This window comes from Anopheles moucheti, chromosome 2 (assembly GCF_943734755.1).
Source record: "Anopheles moucheti chromosome 2, idAnoMoucSN_F20_07, whole genome shotgun sequence".
Classification (NCBI taxonomy): Eukaryota; Metazoa; Arthropoda; class Insecta; order Diptera; family Culicidae; genus Anopheles; species Anopheles moucheti.
The window spans coordinates 3,476,071-3,498,012 of NC_069140.1; the positions used below are offsets into that span (position 1 = coordinate 3,476,071).

Genomic DNA, 21,942 nt, shown 5'->3' on the forward strand with positions numbered 1-21,942 from the left:
TAGCGTGATACCAATTTATCAGTCATTGAATGGCAGAAAGCTATCATTTCTTGTAATCGCAGATAATCGAATGTTGTTCCACGAAACTAAGCTACTGAGCCCAGATAGCGTTAATGTTGTGTATTCGGTAGGGTAAGCTAGAAAGTAACAACACCTGTACATCAATTCACAGTCCCGAAAAGAAAACATTCCAACCACCGGAAGAAAAACAAACAGCCTATCAACGCACGTTACCAAGCTATCAATCGATGTTCATCATATCCAAAACATTTTGGAACACTCGGGACAGAAGGTTTTATCACAGCAGTACAATAAAGAGAAGCGTTGCGATATGGGGAGGAACGCGATCGGAGCTCTCCATAATTGTATTACTAAATCAATCGGCACCAAACGCTTGTCAATTGTGTGTCGAGTGGATTACTTGCCACTTGACTGATTGATTCCCTTATCTAGGATGGCTCTAGTGGGCACCGTTAGCAGAAGGTCAGTTCACCTGTGAGCGGTGAAACAGAAGCCAACGCGGCAAAACCAAACTGAGCTACAGCCGACCAGGGGGAATGTGGAATGCGCCAGTAGCAGTTTTCCATATTTTTAGTTAATAATACATTCCACTCGTGGCACGCTCAGCTAATCAGGCTTTACGAGCCTCCTCGAAGCTGCTCTTTGTACGGCAATTGGCAGTCCGTCCGTATCTCTGCCGTCCGTAATGGTTCCATCCTCAGATGACAATGTTATAGAAGTTAAGAATCTTCAAATACTTGCTCCACATTTACGTGGGGTTTGTTCTCATCTCACGACAGCAGAAGCTAACGTCTGGCGTGGAATCAGTACTACTACTATTCTGCTAACAACTAAGCTACTACAACTACTTAAGTCGTACATACACCTCCTAAAGGTTGTGAAGGCATGATTTATTACATGTCCATCAGCAGATGAATATAGGATGCACAGTGTGTGCTCCCGCAGCCTGATCTCGCAGCAACCTAGTCCCTTGCCTCTGTACTCTTTTCGCGGTTTGTGGATAGTAGCAGTTGATAAGTCTCTTTGAACAATACAATCTATCTTAACGATACGGTGCACGGAGCCACGAGCGCACACAGAAACGGTGGAGCAGAGCTGCAGTGGAGGCAAATGCCCGTACCTATACCTGGCGGTCGGTTATGTCAGTGCGTCAGCTTGTCGTGTGACGGTGGCGAAAGGTACTGATAACGTTTTGTGGCCCAACGCAGCAGTTGAAGTGCACGTTTTTCTGTACCTACATGCCTCGAACGGCCCGACTATCATTCGCGTGCAGATCGCGGCCAGAGAACAATAACACCGGAGGGGCCTAGCACGATACCGATGGGTTCCAATGCGCGTGATCTCTCTCCTTGCGTCCAGTGTCCACTTTTGTAGTGGATAAGATAGATGGACTTAATCAATACGGGCCCAATATACACTTATCGTTCGGAAAAAAGTTATCAATCTGCCCTCCTGCTGTTGGCGTGTGCGAAGACGTTCATAAAAATCGACCAGAGACCAGGTTTGTCGTAAAAATGAGTAGCAAAATATACACCTTGGTTGGTTGTTTTGTTTTGTTTATAGCAGAACCCTTTAAATTTATCACAATACTCTATTATCTTTCCTATTGCGCTTCGAACGGTAACGTTTATCGGCAGAAATAATGAGCAATAGAATCGGGCCCGTATTGGGCTACACAAAAGAGGTTCGTATGCAATAGAGCAGCAATGATAGTTTATGGCACGAGAAACAAATCTTTAATCAATTTATTGCACCGAAAACTCCACTGCACGGTTATCGGAAGCTTCACCAGATGCCTGCCTGGATAGAGTAGCTCAATTTCTTTACGATCACCATCAATACCTTTAGGACCAGGGGACAGAAAAGAAATGAGGAGAAGCAGCTTTATGGCATTGAGGTTGAGCTTTAAAATTGGTCGCGGTCGCGTTCCGATTCCTACCGTGTTTTGGACTTTGGCAGTACGCATTTACTGTACGCGGTACGAAATTCAACCCAAGGACGTCCATTTTGTGCGCTTACCTTGGGGTATTTTGGATCATAGTACACACAGTTCATGACAGCTTTTGGGCAACAGTGGTCAGTACGTTAGTAGATCTTCTTCCTTCAGCTTTCGGTGCCTTATCGACCAACTCAACGCGACGTATCGAAACGATCAAAACAATAGGCCGCCCACCCCCGATCATAGTTGTGCCGATTGTGAGGGTTGCAAAAAAAAAAGCAACCACAGCGCCTCCACTCGCAAGAAGAGTAGCAAACACTGAGGCCATTATTATTTTATTATTATTGAAGGCGCATAGTGTACGCGGCAGTGTGTGCGTGAACCGGTGCCGGTTGTTGGTATGCTCGGTAGGGATGTTGGTAATTTTAATATCTTGTCATTACGCGACGCGAAAACCTCGAATTTCTACTTTGAATCCGCAACGAATCGCGCTACGGTACGGGCACATCGCGTATGCGTTGCACGTTCAGCATTTTAGTGACACATTAAAATAAGCAAAACTTAAACCGTTCCAACTCCAGTGCTCCAGGCGCGAGCACGAGCATGCGCATCATGCTTTCGGCTGTTGCAGCAGCAGCAGATCGGCTGATGTATAGTACGCAGAGCTCGGTATTAGCCGGTACTTACCGGCTTCGGTGGGCATTTCTATTTGCATTCGATGGCGCTACTGACGGCACGGCCAGCGCCAGCACGGGATTACACATGTACGTACGTATCAGCAGTAGCGCAGATATCGCGTAACCGTGTACGTAAGACAGAGGGCACGCTAAAGCGCGGTTGGATTACGGATTTGTGGATCCACCTGTCGGTGTCTTCCTGTCCGCCTTTTTTGGAGTATGCCGTTTTTTTGACGTCTTTCTGTGCAACTTGCGGCGTTATCGTGGACAAATATTAATTATGAATTCCACGATAACCCTGACCGCACTGAGGTGCAAGACGCTGGTGGTACCGTGCCAGGTGTGAGGCAAGGTGTGGTCGTTGATAGACAACAACACTATGCCTTCGCCTTGTCGGGAAGACAGTGGATCAACGAAAAATCTCATAATACTCGATCCAAGGTGTGTATCAATTATTTTTAACTCACCGCCATCGGCGTCGGCAGGTTATCTGGTCCAACCCCAAAACGAACTGTTTCGAAGTGTTTCGGATACGCCGCTTTCATGTCAAGCGGAGAGCGTCTTCATCGCACGTTCAACTCTATCTCAAGCCTAATCCGTAGGACTAGAACCGAAACGATATGAATTTAATAATGAAAGTAACGCCAGGGGTTGTGAATCTTCGCTGGGGATATTCGGCGCAGAAACGAAGGAACTCTGGAGCTCTGGACTCTGGAGCTTATAGGAGGTTAGACGAATTTGATAAAGTAAGAGATAATTTATCACGTTAAATCTTCTTGTCACAAATGTGCTTGAAATGATTGTTCAACCTCAACGCGGTGACTCGAAATCTTCAAACTCTTGCTCCGGGACACACTCTCGGTTACACACTCCAAGGACGCATCATTGCCCGATAACAAACTTCATGGTCCACGTCCTGACGCGTTTGCTGTCATCTCTAATCACGCGCACAGAACCATCCCGGGTGGACGAATCTGTGTCCAATATGTCACCGCAACTCCCTTCATCTTCAACCTCCTGCTTATGCGCTTCCTCCTTCCGCACTATCTCGATTCATTCAAATTATCTGCCCAATATTTGGCCCACCAATTAGCGCGAATTGTGCGAAGTCGTGCCTGTGCGTTTGACACCGGGTACACTGCCGGTTGTGGACCCATTAGGCGAATCGATCGGGTTTGCTGTTGCGTTGGAATTAGAGAGATTTCGTTTAGAAGTGTACTCACGACACCACCAAACGCCCCACCAATCCACCCAAACCACTTTGCACTGGGCGGAAAGTGAGTGAAGATTTTGGCAGCTAAACTTTCCATTATTTATCGACACTTACCTCACTAAGTTGATTCCCTCACGCGCAGAGACGGGCTGAGTTGCTGTGGGACATGTGGGACAACGAAGCGTACAAGACACAGTGGCTTCGGAGGATAATTTCACAATTTTCGGCTATCGAAACCTCGAAGAGAGTAGATTGTAGAAGACAAGAGAAAAGAGCTTACCTAGCAACCGAGAAGAGGAGGGAACTCCAGCACAGCATTAAATAAACTCCACAATTGACAAGCAAACATGTGCCTGCGGGTCTTCGGATTGTAGTCTCACGATCTTATCAGAAAAACAACACCAGCAAACACCAACCACAACGTGTGACGTATGGAATATTTTCCTCAATTGTTTTTGTTATTTCGTATTTTGTTTAATTCTTTTTTTTTCTCTTCTCTATTTTCATAATTTTCTCTTACACTTTTCATCTCGTTCTTTCGACCACATCAGCTTCGAACCCACTTAGAGACTTCGTCTACTTTGATTTGACAACCGGTGTGTGTTATTGTTTTGCAATTGCTACTAAGACGTCGGACAGTCGCCCTAAACCGTCTCATAGGGGCCGCTTAGCATCGGCCCATGACAGGAATAGAGAAGGTAGCTCCCACTGTGCTTTACTTCGCACCTTCATTGTTTCATTGTAACACGAAATGATTTAACAATTTAAAATCAGTTTCCTTGGCTAGTTTGTTTAATTTTCGGTTTTCTGTTTTATCTGCAACTTTTCTTTATTTTTGTATCCCCTTTGCTTGCCCTTCTTGACCATTCTTTCAGTGTTTTGTCTTTTCACAATTTCTAAGTAGCTTCTTTAACACACGTGTTCGTTCGCGTTTGCCGCCCGTACAGTCGATGCTCCGATCCGGTATTTATATGTTATTTATCAATTAATGTAACAATATCTGCGTATTTCATTAGTGTATGGTTTAGGAATAATTTGAAACTTTGATTTCGGTAAATACGTTTTTTGTTTTATTTTTGAATGATTTTATATGTCTTTGCTTATACCGCCCCATTTAGCTCTCTCCTGCCCGAGGGTCCTAACGCAACAGGAGAGGATGATGGAGATGGCGGATGTAACATTGCTTTTGCTGTAAACTTCGGTTTCGGTTAGTTTGTTTTATATGTTTTTCATCACTTTGCAGTCACGGTCTCCTCGTCTCACTCCTTCTTGCCCACTCGCTCTTATCCTTCTTTCATATTGATAACAAACACGCATGAATGTATGCGGAATAACTTTAAGACTTCCGGTACCATTCATAAAAGATGCCGCGCTCAACTGTTGTACGTCGTTAGTCTGTTTTAGGATTTGGGATTTTATGTTGTTTTTATTGGATGTGATTTTGCAATAGAATCGCTACGATTCACTACCGTACCTAGGTTTTGTTGAAAGGGTGCAGCAGCTAGTTGCGCTAGTTCCACGATTACACGTTTTCCCGTTTCGCTCCATTTTGTTTTTGCTTTGCTTTACCTTATTCGCTGGTTGTTTAGTCTGTTTGTTACGTTTTCTTTTTTCACAACAAAATGAATGAATAGAACTACATCGATGAATATACAGCAAAAGTGATGAAAGTTTTGTATATGGTATATGTATATATATATATATAATATATATCGTAGGCTTCATTCGATTCTCTGCACCCTTCCGCTTCTCCTTCGTCGTGTCTTGTTTTCTTGTTTGCTTCTATATACTCACAACACTCGGCGACCTGTGTCAATAATATATAATATACTATATGTTTTTTTCTGTCTTTTCTGGCATATATATATATATATATATCTATATATATGTATATATGTATATTCTTGTCCTGCTGTTTTTGCTAATATTACCTTTATCTCTTTTGTAAACTGTAGCCGAACGTATGTTTACAACGTTGTCCTTGCGTCTTTGTTTTGTTTTTTTTTGTGTTCAGTAGATAATACAATGGTTCATGTTGATTTGTTTCATGTAGCATCGTGTTTTTTTTTCATCTCGTTTTAAGTAATATTATTGTAATAGCAATAATTTAGTAACACTTGTATTTGTTTTTTTTTTATTTTGTTTAATTAATTAATTATAATTTAATTATTGTATTAGATTTCGTTACCGTTTTCTTTCTGTGTATGTTTTTTTTCTGTTTGCTTTTTTATTATTTGCTTTCGTTTACAATGAACGTTTTTCGTAAACTGTTGAGCGTTTTTTTTGTATCTTAACTCGTCTGTGTGTGTGTGTGTTTTATCTTCTTCCGGTTGCCTTGCTCTATACCATATGATGGTCGATATCGTTGTTGGCGGTTTTTGTCTCTCTTGCACTTCAAAAGGCGGCATCTTCAAATTTTCACGTTCATTCGATGCCTTTGCCTCCGTTACTATGAATCTGTACCCACTTGTACTGATTTGTACCGGTCAATACTTTCCAAACAAACCTCATGTTTAATAATAATGCTGCTTGCTTCTTTCTGCGCCATCTTAACCCAGCTTGTAACACTATTATTGCATTTTCTCTAAACGCTATGCTTAATACCGCCGCGTCCACTAGATTGTCCACTAAAGGAAAGTGGAAGGAATAATTCAACAATATGGTAAACAACAACAATCCAACTAAACGGTAATATGTAAAACCAAAAAAGCTATAAATCTCCCAAACGAAAGCGCTACAGTGGTAATTCAAACTGCACTCAGTTCAATACGGCTAACGATGAACGTTTTGGTGGGAGGTTTCTGCTAGTTAGTGTATAGGGTTGTTTGCGTTTTGCACTAAAGTTTTAACCTCTTACCTATAATGTAACGTTGTGTTCTCACTATCGTCTCCGTGCTGATTGTGCGTGAAAACGTGACGGACGTGTATCACACTAGCGAAAAAACGCGCTTACACATCTAAACTAACGAACAAATAAACAACATATCTTCGCTTACGGAAGTAGCTAAATTAGCAGCTAAGAATGTAAAAACAATTGCACGCACCAGCAGCTGAACCGCTACCAAACAGTTGAGCCAAATAACGTTAAAATACTCGATCGCTTAAAGTGTTTGGCCTGATGAATAACCAAACGTCTAAGAGCTGTCCAAAAACTAGAAGCACCAAATAAAGTCGTACAAGTAGTTACGGGATGCTACTAAGAAAAGTACTAATACTGCCCATTCTTCGCTACTCTAGCAGGATGACGCCACGCTCGCACACGCGTTACGATCCGGGTTCCATAAATTCTCCCCCTAGCCGGACAGCGGACGCCCAAATCTCACACTAATCCAGCACACCTTCTTGTGCTTACGATTTGCACCAGTTTGCACACGCTGACACATGGCACCCAGGGGTTGACTTAGGGCTTGACAAGATTACCCCTACCCCCGCAAACTTCCCCAGCCCATCCCGTTTCCTGTCCGTGATGCCTGTTACGTTGATGGATTGTAAATCTTTCGCAAAACCTCACCGTAATATGAACGTTCTCAACGTTCTTTTTGCATCATCGCCACTGTGGGCTCGATTGTTTTCGAAGCTGTGGAGTGGAGAAATCTAGGGCGCCACCACCGATCCGACGATGATCTCGAGATCTCGCTTGGCACTGTTTAACAAGGGGAAGCAGCATCCGGGCGCATCGTCACATCGCGCCTCCCGCCATTTATCACGTTCTAATGCTTCGCTCAACAAATCAACAGCAGCAAAAAGAACAAAAAACAAAAAAAAAACAATGTGACACAAGTGTGAGATAATACAGTGTGGCCGCTTCTTCGTCAGCTTCCCTCGGTTTTTTTTGTGTCGCTTCTGGTCGCGAAAGGAACACACGTCGCCATTTTTTTTCCTCCGTCGCTACTACTTCCTATACGGCAACCGCGCACCGATTAGTCCAATTAAACATGGCAGCGATTCGGTTTCTGTCGGGGCCATTTAATAAGTACTTGCGCTGTTCTATTAATCAATCCCATCTCTCCGAGCCGTTCTACATTTTTCGCTCAACGGTTGGTTTTTTTTTTGTTTCGTGCTAAATCACTTTCCGCGCCGATGGAATTCAGTGTCTAAACTCGTGTTACATCTCCAGTCCAGTCCACTTACATACTGTAAGGGCTTTCTATGTACAATGGGAAGGGAAAAAAATAGATGGACTGTTTACGTGATTTCCCCTTTATGTTTTTTAAACGACTTCATGATTGCTTTCCAAATACGAGCAAATCTCTCCCGAGTAATGTACAAGCTAATGATTTTCCCGAGCGTCACTTATTTTCGTCACCAGTGACGTCCTCTTCGTCCTTTCCACCACGGTTCCCTTGCACGCTGACGTCAGTATTGTCCGTGACATCGTCACAACACTCCATCTTCCCCAAAACAACAACGGACGAGATATGACGCCGTCTGTCGAGACACGATCCTTCCACAGTGATCGTGCGATCGATCCTGGTTTCAAGTTATAGCATTGATTATTGTCATTTACGAACGAACTTCACCCCAGTTCCTCTCCCCGTCCGGTGTCCAAACGGGCGAACTCGTTCAATGAGATCCGGCGTCATATCTTCACCCTCGTTACAGCAACAAAACCAAAAACGCAAACCGCGGAACGTGACAGTCGCGTGTTGCTCCGAAAACAAATCGTCATCAAATTATCCCAACTTGCCACAGTTGGCTGCAACTTCCCAACCACCAGCGCCGCTAGACGTTGGGGACCAGTAATGTCATGCTCGCAGGGGGAAACACGTATTTAACAAGAAATAACAATTAGTGAACATGATATCGATAAATCGGTGACGTCGTCGATTTGTGTTGTTTTCGTGGGGTGTATGTTTCTGTATGTTTGTCTATCGCACAATCAATCCACGGCGAGTGCCTTAAGCGATACCCATCATCCATCCCGTGGTGCCGTCATAGCGAAGGGCGCTGGTGAGACTTGCGAACGATCGCGATCACGTTGTCTCGAACCGGGCGCGGGGAAAGCAAAGATGCACCGCCCAAAGCGCGAGATCGGGACGGGATGGATTCGTCGAATCGAAGCGCAATTAGCTAAAGGGCAACCATTTGCTGCCGTAGCCCTGCTCCTCCAGGACTGACATTTCGATTCCGATACCGCTTGCAGTGGGTACGGGGTTTCCTTCCTCGCAATCTAAATGTATGACTCCACCGTTCCCGACACATTCCGATACACATTATGATCTTTCCCCGATGCAAATGGCGCTTGTCCGGGCAAACAAAACGAGGCTCCCCCGTGCTCCAATGGGCTGAGGTGTTGAAACGTTCATTACATCAACCTGTTGTTGCCCTTCGCTAAACTCCAATGCGTTCCACTTTGCATTGGAGAATTTAAAAAAATAAAAACCCCGGCATGCGGCCAGTCCAAAGTGAGGCGCGAGATGGCGACATCGTCTCCATCGCACAGTGGCCCCGGGCGCTTCGAGATAATGGGAGGAATTCTTTGCCTTCCTTCCCCCAACACTGGAGATAACACTCACACCTATACTGGCTGCTGTATTTATTTGTAACGAGCACCAATCTATGCATGGCCAATTTGTCAACCCTTTTTCGTCAAACCGGAGCAAACCTAGGCGGGTTTGGAACGCGATGGAAGGTACTCCCCCATTCTTTAGGGAGGAAGTGTATGTGTGTGTGTGTGGATGAGTGAAGACCGGAGAAGCAAAAATAATGAGTGATAAGCGAGTCCGAATGTGCTGGCGCCATAATTGTCAACGTCAAGATTATATGGGGCTGGTGGTGGTGGGGAGGGTGCGCCAAGAAGGAAGGGTTGTGGGGAGCACCACCCTCGCCGTGGCGTGTCCTATCTTTACGAAAAAATGTATAGAAATAATACCACTCATCGCCGGTCTACACTCCTACGTCACACGGCAGTCATATGAATGAACATTATCTCACACGCACCCGAAGTATGCATGCGTCGGCCACCATCGTCAACCACCATGAGGGCCTCCACCACACATCATGGACGCCCGCGGTCTCCAAAGGCAGCGCAAAATAATTGATCGTGAGTCGTCAACCCGCTCGCCCGCCCTGGATGATAACTCCATAAAGCAACCCGTTTTCCGTCCTCCCGTTCCTGGAAGGAGCCATAAACAAATAAATCAAACGGGGGTAGCCAATCGATTGAAGTGTATTGGGTAGCTTAAGTACCGGACTATCCCTCGCACATGATGCTGATGGGCTTAAATACTGGTAACTCAGGATCCAATTGATCATGTTTGATAAAGTTGATATAAGCCCCCTTCCCTGTGTTCATCGTCGGCACCAAACAACCTCGCCACGGGTATTTCGAGGCCACATCTACGTCCATGTTCGCCACACGATGACGCTCTGGACATCGTAGAACACGATGCCACGAAATGACGACCGTCGAAAAAACGGGCGCGAGTGAGGGTCTGTCGAGAATTAGATTAGACGCGTCTTAACAATGGGTTTATTTCGGCTGATCTACCAATACTATCGCCAACCTATGCTACGGTCCACAATTGAACGCGTCCCGTATCAGCAACGCTTGAAGCGAACAACAATGTCTGGCAATGTCTGGACCCGGCAAAAAGCCAAGATCGTATCACCGAAAGATGGTCGGAAGAAGGCTTCTTTTTTCTTGTTGGTTTTCAATAAAAAAAAACGAATACACGGTTCCAACAATGCATGAGCGTCCCAAGTCCCCTTCTTTTCTAGTATTGTCATCCTGGGCTCGTCGTCACCCGGCAGCTATTTCGTAACGTAACGTAACAACGACAACAACGATGCGGAGGAACATACAACAACATTCGCTAGCACTACGGCATCATCCCCACAAAACCTCAAACTGAACAGCCTCAACAATCGAGCAGGTTACTTCTATAACAAACAAACGATCCTCCCCGCGGAGCCACCACTAGCTCTAGCTGGATCGGGAGCTGATCTATCGTCTACTTAGTTAGCTGACTTAGATATGCTTAATATGCCTACTACGACGGAGCAGTGCGGAGCAAGCGACGAATAACGAATTGGCGCTTCGGGAAATAAAATCGACATTAAACTGAGAACTAAAACGCTGTGCGATTTATATACGGGTCTCTCCGTTTGCCTACCGACCATCAAACCATCCTGCGCTACGGGTTTTAGTTTTCCACAGCCACAACTGTAGGGTCCTGCCCTACGGCCATCTACCATACTTTCATCCAACCGTCTGCCCGGTCGACTGTGTCTTGTGTCACGCCACTTGAGCATCACCAATACGGGCCCATCAGCAATCCACATCTTTACGCCTATTCCTTCTCACGCTGCTCACCGGAACTATGCCTTCACCATTCTCGGTTAATGTACATTAATAGTGCAACAAAACAATCGAACCCGCGAGGGCCTTACAAACGACTAAATTGAATCATTCAACGATTTGATTGCGGTGTGGCTTCGGCCCTATCTTCCTGACGGCTAAGAATACTTACGAGTTATTGATTTCGGGTTTCGGTCGAGCTGGTTCATGCGTTTGATACGGCTCTCAATACGTTACAACAGACTGTTGCGATGCACTTTTCTGCTGGCTACCGTGATGAAGATGAAGATGATGATGATGATGTGGATGGTGATGAAGCTGGTGCTGCTGGTGATGAGGCTGATGCGGCAGCAGTTCCGCCTGCGGCTGTATCGGTTCTACCGAATCCTGCTGCTCATTACCGCACACTAATGGCTACGATTCGAGCTTGACGTTCGTTTCGAGCGCAAACTGTAGCTGCGTCTGGAGCCGCTTGTTCTCCGCCAGCAGCTGGTTGATGCTTTCCTTCAGCTGCAGGTTCTCCAGCAGTATCTGATCCTTCTCGGCAAGGCACTCGGTCAGCTTGTCGCTGGTGTCTTTCAACCGCGTTATGTACTCGCACGCTTTCGCCAGTATGCCGCCCTTCGATAGGTTTTCGCCCTGTCCGCCATTGTTCTGCTTGTTCTGCGTCTCGGACGACGGGCTGTTCATATGTTCCGCGGGAATAATTTTGTTCAGCTCGTGTATCCAGTTGTTGATTTTGTCCCTCCGCCGTCTTTCGATTTCGTTGTGGTTTGCCCTTCGCCGATCGTCACGCTGTTGCTACAGTGAGGGATGAAGACGGAACCGAGCAGAACAGGAAGGAGAAGAGATTGTAAATTAGTAACTGTATGCTTACTAGGCGTTACATTAATTAGTAGCACTGGAATTGTGAATCGTTGATGTGCAACAGAACCCATCGGTGTGACACATCACTTCTTGCCACCGATTTGACAATCATCGATCGATCGAGCGGGTGCTATCTTCATGCCGATGGCAGTCACGTTTTTCCAGTGTGGCCCACAAATGAGGTTCCGTTGCAGGAGAAAAAAAAGAAACAACCACAACAACTTCAAACTTCGAGTACCCGCACGTAAAGAGCTCTTCCAGCTACCATCACCCTGATAATGCTGATTGATGCTAGTTGCTGACATCCCCGGCGATCAATCGACAAACCGAACCATCCGCGCACAATCTATCGTCCATTTATTATCGGTCGGCGGACCCGCTGACACGCACCGCGTTCGTAATCCTACCTCCGAAGGGCGCCCGAAACGATGGTTAATCGATGGTCGGTTGTGTCCTTTTGCGTTGCCCATAACGCCACACCGACCAGCAGCACAGGGGCGAACGGGTGTGCGGCGTAACGAGCGGAAAACAGCAGCAAGCTTTCCTTCGTCGTTGAGCTGCTTTTGCAAAGGAATATAGAAAAAAAGCCCCCGCCTGCTGCCGCACATCGTTGAGAGATCATTTATCTCGCCAGTCTGCGATATGCGTTTTTTCGCTCACTATTTCATTCACCTTGGCGCGACATCGCGGCACACACGGTGCGGGCTGCGTTTTCGATAGTGTGTGGGGCCTGCGTGTGCGCAACGCACACTACGAGCGGATGCCGATGATCGGCAAGTTCAAATAACCAGTTTCGGTTACCGGAGGAGTCCTCGTCATTGTCACACCGTCACCGTGCCGCAGGCGGCTTGGAGTAGCACACAAAAAAAAAAAACAAAATACACACGCCAACCAGTTAACATACCAGCCCGTCCTCCCCACCTCCCAGAGAACTCCCAAACAGGCCCGAGAGCCCAATAGCGCGCGTGCTCTTGACGAGATCGATCGACAGCACGCGGTACCGGACTACTAAGATGGTTTCAGGCACACTCCATCCGCAGCGACCTCTGACGGGCGGTATCGCCATCGCACACTCATTTACACACTCCCGGATCGAGCAGATCGGCGAATCGATCGGAAGCGACCGAACTCAGCGGGCTGCACCAGCTGCAAGCGGTGCCCGCACGCAGTGACATGCTGGTTAATTGCTAATTAATGCCCACCGTCGCACGGGTTGATGCCTAATCGAAACGCCAGAGGTTAAAAGGCCAACCTGCTGGTCCGGGGGTGGGGCGGAGACGCTGTGACCGATGGACGAAGGTACCGCGTGAGAGGCGAAGAAATAGAACGAGGCAGCCTAGACACCGCGACACCGCCAAACGGCTTCACAACCGTTGGGGGCATAGGGCCAGGGCGTGAGAATACACGACGCCGCAAGCGTGCTCCTTCGCCGGTAGCCCCCTTTGGCGAGACTTCTGACAACCATTGGACAACCCCGTACTGCTAGCGCCCAGCATCTCCAGAGCGGCTGCTAAAAAGAGGCCACCGATTAGTCGCTAACCTTGAACTTTATCGATGCGCGCGCTATCGTGCGTGCGTGCGTGCAGTTAGATACGAGCGGCGTTTGAATAGCAACAAAACCGAAAGTAGCCTAGCACACCGGGCCGTGCGCCGGGCCAGGAGAATTCCCAGCGATTGCGCGTCGGTGGCGCAAACATGGCGGCTCCGCTACCGGGAGAGGCTCGCCAGACGGCAAGCGTTCTCTGTGGCTTCGAGACGGCGTATTCTTTCGCTCCTTCTTGCGGGTCACCACAGCCGAACCACGGGTAGGTCATACCGGTGACTTTCGCTTCAAGTCGTCGTCGGCCCGTTGATGTTTTAATTATTCATGTCAAGGTTCGTGGTGTGAGCGTTCGCGACGAGCCCGCCTGCGGTGCACCCTGCCGTGGTGGGCATTGCATTGCGAGTGGAAGCGGATCGAAACAGGTGAATGAGCAGAACGCCGAGATCGTGCAGAAGAGTTGTCGGAGGTTAAGAATGTTCTTAGCTGCGGCACTGAGTCATACTGCGTACTAGCTAGCTGCCTCTTTTAGACGGTGCTTTAGACGGAATGGCATTCAAATCGAACTATCGAACGGCATGATCATCAGCGGGTTGAACACCGACTCATTGAAGTTAGATCTCCCAGAGTTGTCTGGTAAAGATTTAGGAGGAACTCTGTGTCTTTTTGACTTAGTGACCTACTAGGACTATAAGGACTGATAAGCTTCATCATTGAAGGACTATATCTGTTGGAATTAGCACCAAATGAAGTCACTTGATTGACGTAAATCTTCGATAAATATCGGTTCGATATAATATTCTACAGTTACATGTCGCAAAGTTCATCTCCTCCGCGTGTTGTTGGTGAGCTTAATAATTTATCCATACGTCTGACGTGTCCAATTTGCATCTCAGCACATGCGCGCAATCAATCTGCCTGGACAACAATATCTCGTGGCAACGCAACTTCGCCACCGGTGCTGACAATATTCTATTCTATGAGTTACTGTTGCAGAATTGTAACGAATTTTTCTATGGATTCGATCAATCGCTTATCCATCCGTTATCCAAGATCCAAGAAAAGATTTCTTGAGCTGTTCTTGAAGTATCCAAAAAATGGACACAATTACCAGGGCGCGAAACGAAACCCGCTAACACCAGAAAACCCTGACACTCGATTAGACCTGATATGCTTCTGGTCACCAAACTGGAAGCCAAGCAAACAGGCAGCAGGAAGGCGAGGGTGGTAAAGGGAGAGGGCAGAAGTAGAAAAGAAAAACAAGAACTACAAAAACCAGATCACAGCCCAAACGGCCCAAGGATAAATATTCCATCCCAGGCAGGTACTTCAGGCCACTTCCTTGGCCGCCGCCACACATGTTCCTTCACGCGCGACGGCTAAACAGTGGTGAGGCTCATTAGGCAGTGCCTTACTGATCGCGTTGCCACGCGGTCCCAACCCTTCCCGCAAAATCCACCCACCCCCCTCTTCGCTTCTCCCTACGCGCCTGTTGATGGATTATGGCACATTGTTGTGTGTTATCGTCAGTGCTTTTTTGCATGTCTGATGTAATGCGACAATCATACGCGGCACAGCGTGGCGAGGCGCCACCCCATCCTCCTCCCCCCCCGTCCCCGTCCCCACACATTGTCACCCAGTTCCGGAGCGTTAAAGTGAAATCGTATTATGAAGTTCGATCAATCTGCTTCGCTGGAGGGAAACACGAATTTGTTCAGCGAATTAGTACGGGTCCACTAAAAACGGTTTTATTTGCTCTAGATGTGTCCTCTGGAGCACGGCAGTGGTGCTGTTAAATGAAGAAATAAAGGGGTGGAGGATTGTGGACGGAAGGTAAAACAGCATAGAGCAACATAACCTTCTGATGAAAAATGGTCATTTGCTGATGGCGGTTGATGGCGAGAGCTGTCAGCAAAGCGATTAGGAAAGTCCAACTGGAAACTGTTAGTTGGGGTAGTCCCATTCGGGGTGGTGGGCGGTGGGCGTAGAGTTATAATACGATCCCTTCCCTTCGTGGGCACTCCAGCATTGTCAGCGCGTTGGGCAACGATGACGACGAACCGGCCACGGTAATGATAATTTGAATATCAACAACACAATACAACGTGTACGCGGCTCTGTGTCATCATCCTGGCCATAGTTTACCTGCATCCGTTCCAGCACTTCGGCAAACCCTCGGTGGGTTTTCCACCCCGGTCAACATCTGTTTACGCTGACCGCAGGGGTGTGTGCGTATGTTTGTGTGTATGTGTAGCAAAAGTGTAATTTTTCGTTTACGTAAGTGCCCTCTCACACGTGTGGTTCTTACTACGTAGCTATGGGTAGCCCTCCCTCTGCCGGAGGGCGAATGGTAGTCACCAAGGCCAGTTTAAAAGGTTCTTGATAACAGTCACTGACGAGGGTTGAGAGTTCTTGTTACAAACACACAAGGCTACACAGTGACTATGCCCCGATGTTGAAGCAAGCCACGGTCTCGGAGCCTTTGCCCAGTCATTTGGCCCCGAAACGGGGCCAGATCTTCCAGCCCATCGCCGATACGCACAGCACGAGAACTCAATGTGATTGCGGCAAAGGGTTTTTCTGTTTTTTTTTTTCTTCAATTTTGCAACTGCCAAACGACACTCGACACTTGGGCTCAGTTTTTTACATTTACCAATTCCGCTTGCCCACTGTAAACCTTCGTGGCCGGATGATGATGATGAGAAGAAAGCATTTTTAACACTCGACCGTGATAAGATAAAGATAAGAACCGAGCATGGTGTCCACCACGGGTCAAGAAGCAGCGTGTGGGCAAACCTTCGCAGACACTCGCGGTGTTTCTGGGTTTTGAAGTGCAGCACATCACTTTTTCGCTCCGATCCACATCCTGTTGCGACTCATTCTTGTGTTATTCTTTCCACCACCCCCCACTGCAGGGGCAGGAATTTCCAAACCCCACACAACCATTGATGAGACCCTACTTGAAGGGTCTGTTGTCACAAAATGTCCAGTGTTACCTACGAGAAGAAGGTTTCGCTCTTACCTTTCGATTTAGGTTCGTTTCTCCATTGCACTCCGAGTTCCGCTGCACCCCCCGGACACTGTTGGCGGATCGGGACTGTTTCACATTGTCGTTGTTTTTCTTAAACACTAGAAAGGAGCCTGTGTGTGCGGTGGAAGAGAGAAAACGAAATTAGTCAACCATTAGTAGCAGCCTGCCAGTCACGAAAAGCACGAAAACACTTAACAACTCTAACAATCATTCACACAACTACGCAAGTAAAACAGGGGTAACAAACTGTTACAAAGAGATATACAACAAAATTCAAAACTACACAACTATGCACACACGGTCACATAAACATACACACGCATACACACAAACGGATGTGGTAAAACTTAGCACACTCGGAAGGAAACGGAAGCTGTACGGATACCGAACGAGTGGTAAGAGAAACACACAACACAAAACAAAAAAACAAAAATAAAATGAAGAAAAATAAGTTCAATTTACATTGACTGGGATCGTTGCTGGAGTTTGTTAGCGTTGGGTATGGACTAGCTGGAGATCCTGTGATAAAATTAGGTGAATCTAAACTGTCTGCCACTTGTATTAATCTTAGTGCGAGCATTCCTGTGAGAGATGGAGAATGAAGAAAGAAAGAAGAAAAAATGGGTAAAAAAAACGAGAATGAAAGAGAGAGAGAGAGGGGGGGAGTAAAACGAAAAGAAAACATGAGAAAATACGGTCAATCGCAAAAAACACACGCAACGGTACGTGTAGGGTGGTGCGCCTGAGAGGGTGTTGTGGGAAGGTTTTAAGAATGATAGAGAACATGGAAAAGGAATGGGGGAGAAGGGGGAGGAAATAGGGCCAGAAGTATATTATGATGGTTGTAAAATGGCATTTATTGCACATGTGCGCACTGCACAAACGTTCGCATCGATAAAAGACACTTCAGAAGGATTCCACTGTCCTCCACACACTGCTTTAATGTTGTGATTCACTAATACTCCCCCCACATTCATTGCACCTTCCAAACCCTTTCCAAGGGATGGGTTGCGTATCGTGGCTTACTTAAAATGTACCCTCTCTTCCAATAATAGCCCAAAACACTGTAGAATCAATTGTACGCATTCTCCACCGAGATACAGGCCGAGAACAAGCCGAACGGAATTCTCATTCTTGTGGCTATTTTTGAGCCTCGAAGCACCACTGCACTGCACCGGTTTGGGCCGAAAGCGGGCGGCGCGGTTTGTGAGCCGGCAATATAAATTATTGCGACGCATGGTGCGCACATTAACACGCGCACACGGCTTAATATGATATGTTGCAATAAACTGTTGTCACAGGATGACGACGACGACGACGACGACGACGGAGGCCGCCCTTATGGTGTCGGCTACACGATAGAGAGGTGATTCGCCACCTGTTTTATTGTGGTGCTCTGATAAACTAAACTGCTCTTGAAATTGCTCGAAAGCGGGCCACCCTTTTAGTCACAATGTACGGGCCAATGTCCGCAATTGCCTTCACGAACGGTGTGTCTGCTGATTTTTGATTCTTCGTGATGCTGGATGCATCCGTGCAGAAGGCACAGTTACTTTCATTCTGACCCATTTGGAAGGGAGAGGTAGGCAGAGTTGGGAAGAAGTGCGATTGGGTGGTGCGAAGGATACGAAGAGTGAGGGTGTGGGAAAACATGGTGTATAGGTGGGGGTGATCCACGTTGTAGGTAATCCAAAATTGCCAATGTACCATCATTTTTAACTGTAAACTGTAGGTCATCGTCGATATGTGAAAAATCACCTGCAAGAACAATGGGAAAATGTAAACATTAGTTGTTGTGGTCGAACAGGGTTGAAGCTGCATCGCTCCGTTCGCTTACCAAGAGTATTGTCCTCGGCCATGCTTATCAGGTCGTCACTGTCGGTTGACGGATTTTGCGTTGCAGTTGTTGTCGTTCGATGTGTTGATCGGCGGGGTTATGGTTTGCGTTTAACCAACCGAAGCAGCATGAAAAAGAAAAGCGGAGAAACGATAACATTTAGAACAGTTGTGTGCGATGATATCACTTTCACTTTCACATAACCAAAGGGCGTCTACTTGGTTGCAGGAGAGGATGAAGGGAAGTGTTTGAAAGAACCCAACATTTTTCCACACTAACAAGAGCAAGATACGGTCGATTTTTGCCATTGCCATGCCATACTCGTACTTCAAGCGTGCACTTCAAGACGAACGAGGGTCTCTCATGGAGACACCCATCTTAACATTGGAGGCATCCGTCGCCGTGCCATTGAATCCTTTTCCATCTTTTCACACCAAACAATGTTCACCTCACACTGGCCCACTAGTGGGTGCGCGCTTGTGACACGCTTTCTTCTTAAAATTCACGGGCGGGGGGTCGTCTCACGCGAAGGAAATGGGAAAATTGGGGAAAAAAGAAGGTTGATACTATTTTCAGTGCCGTGTAGCTGCAAGTACACCGTTGTTTTTCACTTGTGCACACACGACCACACGAAAAACACCACGCGTCCCCACCACAAAGGGAAAACCAACACTATAGAGGGTGGAGAAAATTCGCCACCCACTCGAGTTGTTGCGGGATGTTGTTGAAGAGCGGGAGATGGGAGGGTGATTTTTTTGTTTGCACTTTTCGCTAATAACTTTACGCACAAATGTGACCCGTTGTGTGATAAATTTTGCTGATTTTCCACTTTCTGTGTGTTTTGTGTTCCTCCCGCTCGCTTGATTTTAATTTACAAAAAAAGGACAGCCACAACTATTTGTCACACCGAGGGTAAAAGAACTGGTGCAACTTGCGAAACTGTAGAATGTGCAGGCGTAATCAGGGAACTGCGAGAGAGTGAAAACAAGACGCGCTCGAGGAGCACCGTTTGACGGCTAAAGTTTTGGGAGAAAGGAAAATGTGTGGCCTTAAGGGAAAATTTTCATCTCATCCATTGCGATCTCCCCCTAAACAAAAGCTCTCTAAACAGAGTTGGTTTGCTCTCGCGAGCGAAGGAAAGTGCGAGAGCGAGAGAGTGTGTGTGGGGGTTCCGTTTTTGAATGAAAGGACAATAGAACAGGATGCATTTGGTGGCAAGAATGTGCAAGCGAAAGGGAAAGCAAACTACTATTACTAGAGAGAGAGCGAGAGAGAGTGTGTGTGTATAGTACACACACACACAAACACGATGCGTGAGAATGCATCGTCGATGAAAAATTGAGAAAATCGGTCGGAAAATCGGTAGATTACTACCAAGTGGGAGGAAAAACAAAGAAGAATAAAAAAAACGACAAGAAAACAATTGTACCAGCGTACACACAAACTCTCGCGAACGGGGTGGAAAATTATGGGGTAGGTTTTTACACCCCTTTTCCAAGCGTCCCCCTTCCCTCCTCGCATGAATGGAACTCGTACACTAACACCGTTTTTCTTGCGTGCTCTCGCTCTCTCTCTCTCTCCCACACTCTGATTGTGACCACCCTCGCGTAATCAATAATCGTGCGTAGAATGAGTTCGCCTCGCCTGTTCTTATTGCCGTTGGGTTTCGGGGGTTCATCTCCGCCATTCGTCTAATTACCTTATTTCTAAGCAATCTACATCGTAGTCGAGCTTATTCATGATGAGGGCCGTTTTGGGGCGGAGGTCGACGCGGTGGGCACAGTTGCCAACCACTAACCACACACGCACACAAAATCACACACACGCTCACAGCAAGGGTTGCTGGGGTTTTATTTTTCTTTCTTCTGCTGCTTTGGGGTTGCTGCTAGCCTCCGCTGCAGCAACTGGACGAAACGAAGAACTGCTCTCTCAGGACACCACAAGCACGCGCGCGTCCAGTGAATCGCTGCTTGGGCCACCTTACTTGCTGAACAACACACACTTAACGTAAAAGCATATATATCACACACCCAGCACTTTTACGCTGCAATGCAAGGGAAAGCAGCACACAAAACAGCACTACACAAGGGGCCCACTTTTGTTGGGGCCACCCACGGCCACTTCCTTCTGTTGCAACCGCTTTGTGGGCGCTGGTGGCGTTGGCGTTTTGTTGGCCAACTCGTACCGTCGTGCTACTACTGCCTGTCTGCTACCTGTTCTCGGGCACGGTCTCTCTCACTTTCTCTTGCTCTTGCTCTGTTTTGTTACTATCACTCCTTGCAGGACGCCAGGAATAAGGACGTCAGCCAGGGAACGCGGACGGGGATGTAGTGGGAGTGTGTATATATTTACGGGAGAAATGGGAGAAATTCGTTGTTTTCCCAATGGTAAAATTGTAACATGTGAGCAACCAAACACACGCAATCTCACACTCTCACGCTCTATTCTGACATTCCTGGCCTCCCAGCACAATTTCGGCGCGCACTCGCGAAAACTTGACCGTTTGCACACTTGTTCGCTTCGCTTTATTTATTTCCTTTTCTTTTTTATCCGTCGTCCGACAACGGAGAGATGCACCTGACGCAGATCCACACACTCACAAACATAAATCTGAAGCTGTTTCGTCCTGCCACACTACTGCGTTTGCTGCTTTGGTGTGTTTTGATTTCTCCTTCAAGCACTCACGGGACGATCATAAACGCACTCGTTTACTGACGCACTAATACGCTTACTACAGGAGCAACTACTAAGGCAAGTGTCAAAGTGATGCAACCCCAAAAGCACCCCTAATAATGCGCTTGAGATGTTTGTTTCTGTTCCGCCTTCTCCGAAACAACAACCTGTCAAATTTCGAGTTGGCCAAATTTCTCCCTCTCTCTCGTGTTGATACTCTCCGTGAAGGGGATAAACAACAACAAAACGGCACGATTGATGACAGTTTTCTTTCGGTTGCCGATAGGGGATGGTAAAATATTTTATTCGCACAAAATTCACACTTTCTTGTAGGCCGGCTGATGGTATTGGTGAATGGGGGTGGATTTTTTGTTTGCAAGAATGAAGGTGGGAATTCCTTGCCACACTCAACGCAGCCTCGCACCTGTACTTCGTGCTGCTTTTAATTTACGCGCGCAGGAAAAACCCACGGCCAACCAATCCGTTGGTAACCGTTGGCAACGGGTTTTTGGTTGCAATGTTGACAGCAGTGCAGGGAAAGCGCTCCTTGTACACTACGCCAGTGCACTATCACTCTTCACGTCCGCGAAATACGCGTTATAATGTTCCCTGTGGCCCGCTTTGGATATATGGGCCCTGTAAAAGTCTGCGCTCGTGAATCACGCGTCTATTTTTTAAAAGCGTATTTATGTGTGCCGAACAATCGCGAATACTGCTCGCGCGACAATTACACGCTCGCTGCACGTATGTGTGCACCGTTTAGTGTTTCTGTCGTTTGTTTTTTTCTTCTTTTGTTTTTGGCAACGCAAAATCCGTAAGTGCGATTCCTTGCGCACAAACTGAC

At 46.9% G+C, this 21,942-nt stretch overlaps 1 protein-coding gene across 1 annotated transcript; it reads right to left on the reverse strand.

The window, feature by feature from the left end:
• Nucleotides 1-11,564: 11,564 nt before the first annotated feature.
• LOC128298270 (uncharacterized) lies at nt 11,565-20,640 on the reverse strand. The gene is made up of 6 exons (XM_053034015.1): nt 20,125-20,640; nt 18,426-18,463; nt 18,296-18,346; nt 17,051-17,170; nt 16,580-16,698; nt 11,565-11,951 (listed from the first exon to the last, which is right to left on the reverse strand). Exons 1-6 carry the CDS (start codon nt 20,163-20,165, stop codon nt 11,565-11,567), a joined length of 756 nt encoding a protein of 251 aa, XP_052889975.1. The 5' UTR covers nt 20,166-20,640.
• Between the last annotated feature and the right edge of the window lie 1,302 nt (nt 20,641-21,942).

Excerpts from the sequence above, each read along its gene's own strand:
- LOC128298270 (XM_053034015.1), bottom strand. The coding sequence starts at position 20,165 with ATGAATAAGCTCGACTACGATGTAGATTGCTTAGAAATAAG. Across the intron at positions 18,464-20,124 it reads GTAGATTGCTTAGAAATAAG|TGACGACCTGATAAGCATGG; the intron begins GTAATTAGACGA and ends GTCAACCGACAG. Across the intron at positions 11,952-16,579 it reads AAACGAACCTAAATCGAAAG|CAACAGCGTGACGATCGGCG; the intron begins GTAAGAGCGAAA and ends CCCTCACTGTAG.